Consider the following 12,369-nt stretch of genomic DNA (forward strand, 5'->3'; position numbering starts at 1 on the left):
TCGAATATTTGATATTCGTACGGATTTTCGCCTATTCGATAGAATATTTGATCCCATTAGAGTCTATGGGAACAAGTATTCAATCATTGAAAAACATCTACTCGACCACTTGGAGGGAAAAACTGGAAGCTGGGGGATTTGAACGCTTATCGAATATTTATTGAATATTCAGCAAACTATTCGATAATATTCGATAGATCGAATACCTTACTATTCGATCGAATATCTATTAGATCGAACAGTATTCGCTCATCACTAAAACCCACTCCACAAAACTGTCACAAGTGGAAAATTGCCAAGACTTTGGTCTTCAGACAATTTTTTACTACGGTGAAAGGTTCCAGCAGCACATTCATGCTTTCAGAATTGGAAAGGGTAATGCATGTCCTAAAGCCATAAACTTTGAGACAATAAAAACAGATTCAAGCGCAATTTGCACCCAAAAAGAACTGGCTTACATTACATGACTGGGACCAAATTTCTTAACTATATTGTCAGGAACTCACCTGACCTGGCTCCTGCGGAGTCTTCTTCGGGCTCGGCTCCATCGGCCGGCTCGAGAGTGCGCCGGCACTCCGCCCAGTGGAGCCGAGTGACGTCACGGAGACCCGACAGCGTCCCTAGTAACCGGGGACGCTGCGGTCTCACGTGACAGTCAGCCGGTCGGCCGGCACAGCTGATGCGGCTCCCGTGCAGGCTGAGTGACAGATCGCTCTGCCACTCGGCCTGCAGCGCCGCAGCTGCATTGTTACTGGAATCAGGAGACCGGATCAATCAGTGTCTGGTAAGGGCTCCTGATCCAGTATAAAGTAAAGTTAAAGCCAGTTGGTAATCGCTGGCTATTAGTTCATTCTGATCCCTGCTCCCCCTGTCCTATTCCTGGGAACCTAGTCCTAATTCCTTCTGCCTGACTTACTCGTGTTCTGACCTCCGCCTGACTTTTGACTATCCCTTGTGTTACTGATTTTGTACTGCGTTGCCCGTGTGGTTTGACCTGGATTGTTCCACTATTCGTTATTGTGTTTGTCTGTCCGTCTTGTTCTGTGTTTCACTTACGCAGCATAGGGAACGTCTTCGTGGGTGTCCGCGACCGTTTAGGGTCGACCGAGGCAAGTAGATAGGGTCAGTGGGTGGGTTCAGATCCAGGGCCCACTGTCTCTGTCCTGACATATATTTAAAACTTTTTAGATACTTTGCACCTCACTGGACAGGGGTGCAGGGATTATCTAGACCAGGGGTAGGAAACCATGTTACAAAACTACAACTCCCATCATGCCTGGAAAGCCAAAGCTTTAGCTTTAGCTGAGTGTGACAGCAGCCTAACAGCTTTAGTTATAGGAAAAAGCTGCCAACCACATACGGTTGCAGGAGAATTCAGAAATACAGGGACTCGAGTGCAAAACTCTTGCTGGCCCTGATAGACTATTCTATTATGAAAACTAAACTATACTGACAAGTAAGTGGCACAACACTGAAATAAGTGTATCTCTCGCTGCACTATCCTGTCCTAAGATAGGGCAGCAAAAAATGGGGAACACGTTCCCTTTAAATCCTTACTGACCCATGATGCACATGTGTGGGCCAAGTGAGGGAGTATAATTCATATCCGGCAGGTGTCAGCACCTTTCTCTAGCTGACACCCGCTGGTAGTGACCAACGTTGAAGATCACTTCAATGGCAGTCATCTACTTGTTTAAATGTTGCAATAAGTAGCAGATGCAGCATTTAAACAAGTATCATGCCAAATCACTGATGTCTAGGGGTCTGGTCTGTGCCCATGCCACGTCATATGGCTGATGTTGCAGCCTCTACCAGCAAATCACTGATAAAACTAAGAAATTGAATGCATAAACATTGTAATGCTCTGTGTAAGCAATCAAATGATTGTTCATAATGGGCCCATTGGGAGAGGGAGCTAAAATGTGTTTTGTTTTTTTTTGTTTGTTTTTTTAAAGTGGGATTTTTTTTAATACATAAAAAAATCATTCCTAATGAAGATTTATTCTGCTCCTTTTTAGAAACACAAAAGATTATCAACAGGAGAAGAGCACCTAGTCCATCCAGTCTGCCCTTATATTATTTTAACACCTATATATTCCACCCACAAAATTCAACACACAAATATATTAATATAATTTCATTATATTAATTTATTATCCATACCAACAATGCTTAAAATAACCAAAAATAGTTAATGGTCTGGGGTCACTGCACGCACTTATGTATAATAATAATAATAATAATTTTTATTTATGTAGTGTTTTCCGCAGCACTTTACAATTCTGGGGGTAGAGATATACTTATAATTATTCATACATGAGGAGTGAGGGTCCTGCTCGCAAGAGCTTACAGACTATTTGGAGGGAGTTTGAGACTAAAAGGCATCTGCTTGAAGTTTGTTCCCAGTATCTTTTAGTAAAGTAATATTTTTTCTTGTTGCCTCTTTTCTTTCCCCAAACTAACCTCAGATTGTGTCCCCTTGTTCCAGTGTTTGGTTTCTTATTAAAAAAAACACTTCCTGTTAAGCCTATTTAGGCTTTTAACATATTTAAAAGTTTTGATCATGTCTTCTTTTTCCCTTCCTTTTACAAGGCTCAACAGATTTAGATATTTAATGGTGCGTTTACACAGACAGATTTATCCGACAGATCTTTAAAGCCCAAACCAGGAACAGACTATAAACAGGGATCAGGTCATAAAGGACTGGGATCTATCCTCTTTTCAAATCCCTTTCTGGCTTTGGCTTCCAAAATATGTCAGATAAATCTTTCTGTGTAAATGCACCCTTAGGCCGGTTTCACACGTAGTAACAGTGCGGGCGTTAAAATTTCTGTCCCGTACATCTCCGGGTGGTCTGGCGGCTGTATTTGAAAAGCACTTACGGTCTTATCGTAAGAGTCCGGCCGTAGTGTCATGATGTGTCTTGGCTTGTTTGGCCCCGCTCAAAAGCATGTATTTGATTCATGAATCTGCCCCCGGGCCAAATAAGCACACCCACATCCCTATAAAATCTCCGCCCACTCGCGAAGTACGCCCATATGCTTGTAGTGTTTTGAATGCCAAAAAAAAAAAAACCAAAGATGTCTGATGGCGCTAATAATGCGCCCTATGGGCCAGCCCGGCGTATGAGGCTGCGCCGCAAGCACCAGCTCGTGGTGCTTTCGATCCTGTGGAAGATGCGTAATTATTACCTGCGTTTGTGTGTAAGTCTATATATTTTTTTTTTTTTTTTTTTTTTTTTGTTTTTTTTTCAAGCTTTATGTAACTTATTTAAAACTAGCCTTACAAACTGTTTAGGCTTATAATCCGTAAAACATTGATTTAAATGTATTGTTTATGCAAGCTCCCTTAAGTACTGTTGACCAAAGGTACTTAAATGCAACTGTGTAATAATTTTGTGACTAATTGAGATGTCTTAAAAATAATAAATGTCATTTTTTAAAAATTCTTCTCAGAGGCAAAAAGACGCAGAGCAGCGCCGTCTGCAGGAGGTGGGACGGCGATATTGGGTCCACCCCATCAATGTGCGGAGGGAGACCCGGGGCCACATTGGTTGCCTGTATGATGATTTGCGACGGTATGTCGATTTGAATACATCAAAGTCGGCAAATCTTTGAATGTAATATTGCAAATGTAAAGGTTACTGTCCCCAAATGTTTACCCCAAAGTCCATAATTTTATTATGTTTTTTGTTTATCCTTACAACGTTTGATGTTAATTTCAACATTTGTAAACCGTATGACATCTTCCTATGATGTGTGTTTGTGTGTAATATTAGTGATCAATATTTTTCTTAATTTGTTGCAGACATCCTGACAAGTTCCAGGACTTCGTGCGCCTGCCTATGGAGGCCTTTGATAATTTACTTTCCATTTTGACCCCACATCTCCAGAGACAGGACACCTACATGCGGAAATCCATCCCTCCTGTGGGACGTCTGCTCATAACGTTAAGGTGAAGATGCTTTATTTTAATGCGAACTATTTGTTCATGTAATTGTAGTTAAATCTAATATAGTGTTAAAATATGTAATAATTTAATATGTAGCTGAATGTGAAATAGAATCATAAAATACTATTTTTCTTTTTTTCACAGATTCTTGGCGACAGGGGAGAGTTATGTATCGTTGCACCTCCAATTCAGGGTTGGTACGTCCACCATCTCTGGAATTGTGAGGTGCACGTGCGCCGTGATCTGGGAGCATTTGCAGCCCATCGTGATGCCCAGTCCGACCAGGGAGATTTGGTTGCAGTCAGCAGCAGGCTTTCAGTCTGTGGCCAATTTCCCCAACTGTATAGGGGCGGTTGATGGTAAGCACATACGTGTGAAGCAACCACCGCGATCAGGATCACAGTATTTCAATTATAAGAAATTTTTTTCTGTGGTCCTGATCGCGGTTGTTGATTCCACGTATCGTTTCCTTGCCATCGACGTCGGCTCCTATGGCAGTACTGGGGACTCCCGGGCGCTACTGAGATCAGAGTTTGGGCGGCGCATACTCTTAGATCACGTGACTCTACCTCCTCCCACTCCTCTTCCGGGTACCACGCATCCCGCTCCATTCGTCATGGTAGGGGATCAAGCCTTCCCTTTACTGAACAACCTGCTGCGCCCTTACCCACGGAGAGGGCTGGATGAACGGGGGAGAGTATTTAACCGGAGGCTGAGCCGGGCACGTAACTTCGTGGAGTGCGCCTTCGGGATCATGACTAGTCAGTGGAGAGTGTTTACCACTGCCCTGCAGTTGAAATTGGCCACAGTTGACATGGTCATTAAAGCTGCCTGTGTTCTCCACAACTACCTTCGGGACTATGCTCCCACCCCGGAGGTGAACGTGGAGACACTGCCAGCTTTTAGTGCCCCTATCAACTATGGCCAAGGGAGACAACTCAACCGCGGGATAGTGGTCAGGAACCTCTTTGCTGACTACTTCATGACTCCTGAAGGCGCCGTGCCCGTGCCCGTGCCCCTTTCACAGCCTCCCTTATGAGCCACGGCCACAGGACTGATGTTTTCCCGCATGTATGTCACCTGTCTCTGGGATGTGTGTTTTTTTATTTTCTTTTGTTGTTTGAACCCCATGTATTGGTTGATATTTAATTTTCCTTCTCTTTTTACTAAAACAAAAAATATATTTTCTTATTCGACTAAACAATGTGTCTGCCTTTTCAATGTATGTAAAACATGTTGTGTGTTCCCACATAGTAGTGTTCGAAAATACACATAACCTCACTCGATATACTACTGGCCAGTAATTATCGAGCATGGTCACATCCTGCTAATGTTAATTGTATAGTCCTTTGAACCTAGTGTGCTGAAAGATTGATGTGATCAAAACATGTGCATTTCCTATGGAGTGACCAGCAGGGTGCGCACTATATGTCTAACTTTCTAGTGTGGGATATGTAACAGGATCTGATATCTTCTAGTGCCACAGTCCATCTCACTTCTTAACAATCACTATTAACACACCACATATATCCCTCCACACATCACCCAGGTGCGCCAGCTGGATGTGGTCTACTTAGGTTGCGGTTCAAAAATAATCTTTTATCATCCATTTTTTTTCAGTAAAACACAGAAGAGTGTATTAAAAGATGAGAAATCTCGCTCTTTACTTGATCACCTGTTCCTTGTCTACAGTCATCTCCTGGATTTCTTATCCAAAATCCATCACATCAATCTGCCTGTGTAAACGCTACATTATGTAGTTTATTGTGTGTACGTTTATATATCCTCCACTTTGTACATAATGACCACATGCTGGATGTCCTGCAGGAGGCGATTTCTACTACCATCGGACATAGAGCTCTATGTGGAAATGATAGTGTCATGATAAGAACATTAATGTCCCAAAATATGTTAGGGCTCATCACAAGCCTCTCCTGCTCTGCCCACTTCCTGCCTTGGCCACAGATGTCAGCATAGAGCAGGCTCAGACCTGAAAAAGAAGGAATCGCAGCATTCACTACATCTTCGCTAGTGGCTTCACAATACGTGTATTTCACTCAGTATAGCTAACAAAAACAGCAGTGGATTCTAAACACCCAAAGGATCTCGACACAATGTTGTAATGTTGTGGATGTGCGCCATTAAAACACTAAATAAGGACATTTCCAAATAACATCCATTCTTGGAAAAAAACTTAGCAATATTTCACTTTAAATGGCGCACAGCCACTCTATTTCTACATTGTGTGAACACAGCCTTTGTGTTTTTAAGCCACTACTGGTTTTGTTAACAATACTGACCAAAATATACTGACTCAAATACACGTATTGTGAACCTACTACGAACATGTAGTGAATGTTGCGATTCCTTGTTTGTCATGTATGACAGTGCTCTCTGCTGCCATCTGTGGCCAAGGCAGGAAGTGGCCACAGCAGGAGAGTGTTGGCCTGATAAATGAAATACTTAACTACATTAATATTTCCTATCATGACACATTCATTTTAACACATACAGCAATGTCTCACATATGATTAGAAATATCCTCCTGAAGGACATCCAGCATGTGTTAATTTTCTACTAACGTAAAGCATACAACAAAATTTAATAAGACACAATAGCAACATTCAATACAGCTTTCTATGCAAACAAAGTCCACTAAGTATTTTTAAGCGTATTTCGTAGTTCCTTAGTGGCAGTCAATAATCATTTGTTTTTTTAACCCTTAAACACTAAAACATAAACAAGTAAAAAATAAGAATTCGGGAAACAACAAGATATGTCGCAATGGATTTATTACATGTCCAAAAATAAAACATTCACATGATAGTGTGTGTGGGTGGATGTGGCCGAGGGTGTGTGGAGACTACTTTGGACCATGTTGACAGAAGTTAGAATAGTGTGCAGAGGCAATAGTGTGGGCAATATGTGAAGGACACAGCCAGCCTGACTGTATTCTGGCACCACAAAACTAAAAGGGACATCCCAATCCCCCCAAGCTGTTATTGTCATCCCTAGCTAATGTGATGCCAGACCTTCTAAACAGTGTGTTATTGATGTGGTCCTGGTGCGCACAAATGTTAGGAAATTATTAATGCTAGTAAGGCGCGGTTGGCACTAAGGCCCTACAGTGTAGCAGACAAGGGGTGGTGTTGGTGTAGCTGAGGAGAGGGAGTGCGGAACAAACACAAATGTTGTTGGACGGTCAAGGCACATGTCACTCTCTCTCGCCAGGCTCCACAGGACCCCCTTGACATCTTGGTGGTGGAGTCCTGGCCAACCCCTCTGCCAGATTAGGTTCTTCATTCTCTTCATCCGATGAGGCCTCTGCTGGTTGCTGAACTACTTGTGGTCTGAGGAGAAAACAACACTGGTCACTATCTAAGATGGCACTTTTGTTTAAGGACATATTTAGCCAGATAACTAAAATGGAGGCATCCAATGCAGGATTACACTCTGCCTGCTTTCACACTATTTTCTATGTACGAGGTGCCACACTAGAACTTTTTACAATATATTCACACACTGTTGACCCAAAATGTGGGTCTTCACAAGGCCACCCGAGTGGAACATTAGTTTACTCTATGGACACATTGCGTACATTGTTTAAACATTATGAAGACAGTCCACGCTATTGGCATAAATGGCATTTCATGTTCTGGATTAGATCCTGGAGGGAGCAAAAGCTGTTCGAAAAGCGGTTAGGCCAGGCTGCATTTGTTAGTTATCTTGTGTCCAGCAGGGGGCGGCTCATCTTACCGAAATCGAGATTACTCTAAAGTGTTCACTAAATATACTGCTCCCCCTGCTGGAGCCTCGATGTATACAATCTATATAAATCTAACACATGTCTATGTCTGCACACATAAGACACTGAGCTACTTCCGTCATCATCTGCTCCTACCATGGACACATGCAATTAACACACACACTTACCTGCGGCGTCTGGGGGAATTCAAAATGAAACGCAGCATTGGGGCAAAACGCAAAGCGCCCAGTTCTTCTTGGGAGGCCCCACGCCTCATCAGCTGCCGTCGCTGCCTGATGAATCGGTCCCTCACACTGGACCACCTGGTCTCCACATAGTTAGCTTAAAACAAAAGCATCCACACATTAGGAATATATCAGCGTCAGGTGACCATAACACTCGAGTTAATGGTTTGCCACAGTGGCTAAACAACTTACCAATTATCCATTGCTGTAATCTAGTATGCTGGTCCCAATCTGGGTATACAATCCGGGCAACCTCCCTCCATGCGGCACTCCGTGTTAGCCGGCTTCTGTACCCAGGCGCAGGGCCGTCCCATAGCACTGGCCGAGCATGGACCTGAAAATCCAAAATAATTACAGTAACGTCTTAGAAATTATTAGTCAATAAGGTCATAGCTACTACACCCATTTCACATGCTACACGCCATGTTTGATTGTAAATAGTACGTCACTTATGTGGGTGGGGTCTCCAGCTTCACCTGCAGCCAACTCCCTCCCTCCATGATGTTTGCTGGCGCCACATATCATATACACAGTACACTACTACTCACATCATGTCCTCATAGTATTTGCCCAAAATATATGTGCTTACTACTAGGGAATGGAAGGCCACAATCCGGCGCGGGGGTCTGGGATCGGATAGCGACACGGGGGGACACGCCTCCTCTCTGTAGTCTCGCCACCTCAGCACTGGGCGTAGCGGGGGTGGGGGGGGTTAACTATTGCGTGTCGTGTGCTCGGCGAATTGCTATGTGACACCATGTAACGATGCTCAGCTTACCCATTTCTGTCCGGCATTGTCACGTCGTAAGCCGCTGCACTACAAGTGCCATAATGGTCGGCCACGCCTCTTTGAACGTGGCTGCTGCGGATTGTGTGTGCTTCCGACGTTACAACGCCTGACAAAGTACAAAGCAGAGCAGCGCTAAAAGCCAAAATACTCATTAGCCGAGCAGTGAACATAATTAGCACAGCACACCAAACACTCCGGCTAAACAACAACCCCGCTACGCACACTGATGACGTGCATGTACTACAGAGAGGGGGCGTGTCCACGCTGTGTAGCTAGCCTATAGCATCATCAGCCTGCGCCGGATCTTGTGCGTGATTTGCGTACTATTTAAGCGACCTCCTTATGATGACACTATCAGCACATTATATGGGAGGATTTCTACTATGTATGTGCCGCCAACAACCATCATGGAGGGAGGAGGGAGGAGGGAGGAGGGAGGAGGGAGGAGGGAGGAGGGAGGAGGGAGGAGGGAGAAGGGAGAGAGTTCGCTGCACGGCCATCTCGCTAAGAGCAATCCTAAGTCACGCCCTGTTTGCCCAACAACATGTGCTATTACAAGGACAATTCCTCGACCAGCCATTACTTACAAATCTCGCCTAAAATACGATGTGCGTTACATGGTCCGAAAGAGCTAACACATTCACAGATTTGGAGGAGACACACACATCTGAAAAGACTCATGCAGTCATTGCTCGATTTCAAGCGCCCCCTGATGGCAAACACATAGGAATTACACACAATCGTATTTACATAAACTACTCGGAGCGATGTATCGTGCCACTAAATGACTATAGACAATCGTACACATAAAATAAATATTATCTAGCATCTATTGATCATTACATAATCGATTTGTTTTCACAAAATTATTTACCACTTAAACAGGATGCAATAACAGATGTGACTTTTGGACATCACAAAAACCGATATAAAAGACAAGACTTGTAAATTACATGTATGTAAATGTGACTCACACAACAAATGACAGTCATACATTAAGTCACGGCCACACAACTATCTTCTCCGAGTCCAAAGGACGATCGAAATCTTTCTATCGATGATCTTATCTATGTATAAAGCACTCCCAACAGCTCCAGAAAATACTTACTTCACTGATCAGCTGGCCGACGGCTATAACAGACCGATCAGGATACATCTCGGGCTCCATGAATCACTCCGGCTTTGTTGTCCAAATCACTTCTTCTTCCAGCGACGGTTTTCAAAGTGCCGATTCTTACAATGCAGACACATCCTAAATAACCTTGGCTTCTACCCATAGGAACTCAAAATGATACATTTGTTATCTCCATCCAGTCACGGACACGGCCTAGGTGAAGCCTGGGCACAAGCAGTTGTTACATTCATCCCTGTATTTTGAGTTATATTTAAAAATATACAAGGACAATTACAAAATAAGACCGTGAGAAATGTGTGGCAAACAATATTTCTCTCATGGCTAAGCTTCAAATAAATAATTCCTTTCTTCTATCATCCTATGTCAAGGCCAAATGGCAATCCTGCTCTCATCACACAGGTGCAACTAGCCACATTGCAGGGTGGCACTCAGATACATGCACTAACAATGCTATATAACATTTGGCCACTTCTCCAAGAAATGGACCACAAACACAACATTCCTTTCCCTTCCGGCCCAAAAGGCACCTGCAAAGGTCCAGGACACATGTCCACTCTCTGACAAGGCCGAGAGCACACCTGTACCAACGATACCTCATACCCAGCCCTCAGGCCAGGCACTCACTGGTCGTCAGTTAACTGCAAACTAAGGTGTAATCTCCAGAAGGAGAAAACTGGTGCGCATCCATGAAATGACCACAGAACAACACGTTTGTTATTCCTAGATTCATTCCTTACACCCCTTTGTTTGCACCATGTCGTACCTGCTTGCCGCTTGTGCCCCACTATTTCTGTGATCCATTCTATATTGGAGCTACCGAACCGGTGGATCAGCCCAGCCACTATGTCCATATGTGAGCGAACACACTCATTTACATATGCAAATAACCAGCCCTTGGCGGCAAAGCCCACTGTTGACTAGAAATCAACGTTAGTTTTCACTTTGGTTACTGACAGGGTTAAGAAATTGTGAATTACCATATGAAATAGAGGCTTTGTATTCAGACTGATAAAGTGTTGCCATCTGTATACATGGCTAAAATAGGCATGTCGCATTAATGCAAATCATTACGCGAAACAAAGTGCACAACCAGCTAAGCTTTTTCAGGGAGAGGTGAAAAAATGAGAGATTATATAAATACACAAGGAATTGTATTCCAAAACATTGTCAGACTTGCCAAGCAATATGATGTCACAATAGTAAAGTCAAAGTTAGATTAGGACAGAGGGGGAAGGGCGCATGAAGCTGCAGCTTACTGCAGACAGATCATTGCATTCTGCTGCAGGCTCCCAAAGGCCGATCTCGTGGGCCAGTCTAGGAGCAGACTATCAGATATTCATCCAGCACACACTGAGTCAATGATTAGCGTAGTGACACAACATGTTAATAAAAGCCTGAGACTTGGGGGAAATGTTACATATATATCGTGAACACATCCATTAACTGCACTATGCGCAAAGGCCAAACCAATACAAACATAATAATCGTAAATTTTTTGCTTTTTAAAGTGAAAACATGTGAATAGATCCTTGATGTATCCTTGGCAAGGCTTTAGGCCTCTCCATGTGTGAAAATGGGGAGTTTATTATAGGATACAGTACATTGTGTAAGCGCGCGGTACTTTAGTAACCTTGAGCCAAATCACTACATTACACCTCCCAATCGAGAGAGAACAACGCAGATGTGTGTGGAAGAATGTCAACTATTCGACTTACACACACACACAATGTAGCATTGTTTTCTCCAGTCCAAATCTAGTTTGGATTTTATTGTTGATCATTAAAATACTTATAATGTTGAATTAAATATTATATCTAAAAGAATTTTACACCAAACTCAGCATGTTCTGTATGAAATATCACATTAAACACATTATTGTGTATAAAGGTTAACAAAAAGGATACATTTGACACATCAACCTTCTGTGCAAGATGCTGAGTCAAACATAGGCAACAAAAGTCAGTAATGGATGTAAAAACCGGACACATCAGACACTTGCATTTAGGAACTCATCTATTTGTATGACAGTCCTTTTTTTTCCTTATTGACGTTTAAATGTAGTGACATATTGGTTCTGCTAACAAGGGCCCCTACACACAAGAACCATTCGCCCTGGAGATAGCTCAAGGAAAGACATTATGATTTTACTTTTTTCTATAGATTCTTTTAAATGAGGATCTTAGCAAACTGTTTTTTCAAACAGAGTGTACCATGTCACCCCGGTAAGGTGTCCTCAGGGACATGGACCCTACTCTACCCTAACACAAAATGACCTCTCTGGGCCTGAAAAAGGAGACCACTTGCCATAAACCAAATAAAAAAAAAAAAAAAAAATAATAGAAAAATTAAAACAAAAAAAAAAAATAATATTATGATGTATTGCCTCATACATCACATAGTATAAATCATAAACGTCGTGAGGAACGAGATGGCCGAGAGCGCCGTCCACGCCGTGGCTGGCGCCTAGGAACGGCCCTAGTACCCTCAGATGGAGGGGGCATGG

The 12,369-nt window shown here is 43.0% G+C and overlaps 1 protein-coding gene across 1 annotated transcript; it reads left to right on the forward strand.

Moving 5' to 3' along the window:
• Positions 1-2,838: 2,838 nt before the first annotated feature.
• LOC138793784 (uncharacterized) lies at positions 2,839-5,142 on the forward strand. Its single transcript, XM_069972476.1, has 4 exons — positions 2,839-3,203; positions 3,456-3,577; positions 3,808-3,954; positions 4,096-5,142. The coding sequence occupies exons 1-4, from the start codon at positions 3,057-3,059 to the stop codon at positions 4,988-4,990; spliced, it is 1,311 nt and encodes a 436-aa protein (XP_069828577.1). The 5' UTR covers positions 2,839-3,056; the 3' UTR covers positions 4,991-5,142.
• Positions 5,143-12,369: the final 7,227 nt, after the last annotated feature.

Source organism: Dendropsophus ebraccatus, chromosome 5, assembly GCF_027789765.1.
Source record: "Dendropsophus ebraccatus isolate aDenEbr1 chromosome 5, aDenEbr1.pat, whole genome shotgun sequence".
In the NCBI taxonomy this organism is placed as follows: Eukaryota; Metazoa; Chordata; class Amphibia; order Anura; family Hylidae; genus Dendropsophus; species Dendropsophus ebraccatus.

Bases quoted from the DNA above. Each gene is read 5' to 3' on its own strand.
- LOC138793784 (XM_069972476.1), top strand. From the start codon at position 3,057: ATGCCAAAAAAAAAAAAACCAAAGATGTCTGATGGCGCTAATAATGCG. The intron at 3,204-3,455 runs GTAAGTCTATAT...AATTCTTCTCAG, and splicing joins ATTATTACCTGCGTTTGTGT to AGGCAAAAAGACGCAGAGCA. The intron at 3,955-4,095 runs GTGAAGATGCTT...TTTTTTTCACAG, and splicing joins CGTCTGCTCATAACGTTAAG to ATTCTTGGCGACAGGGGAGA.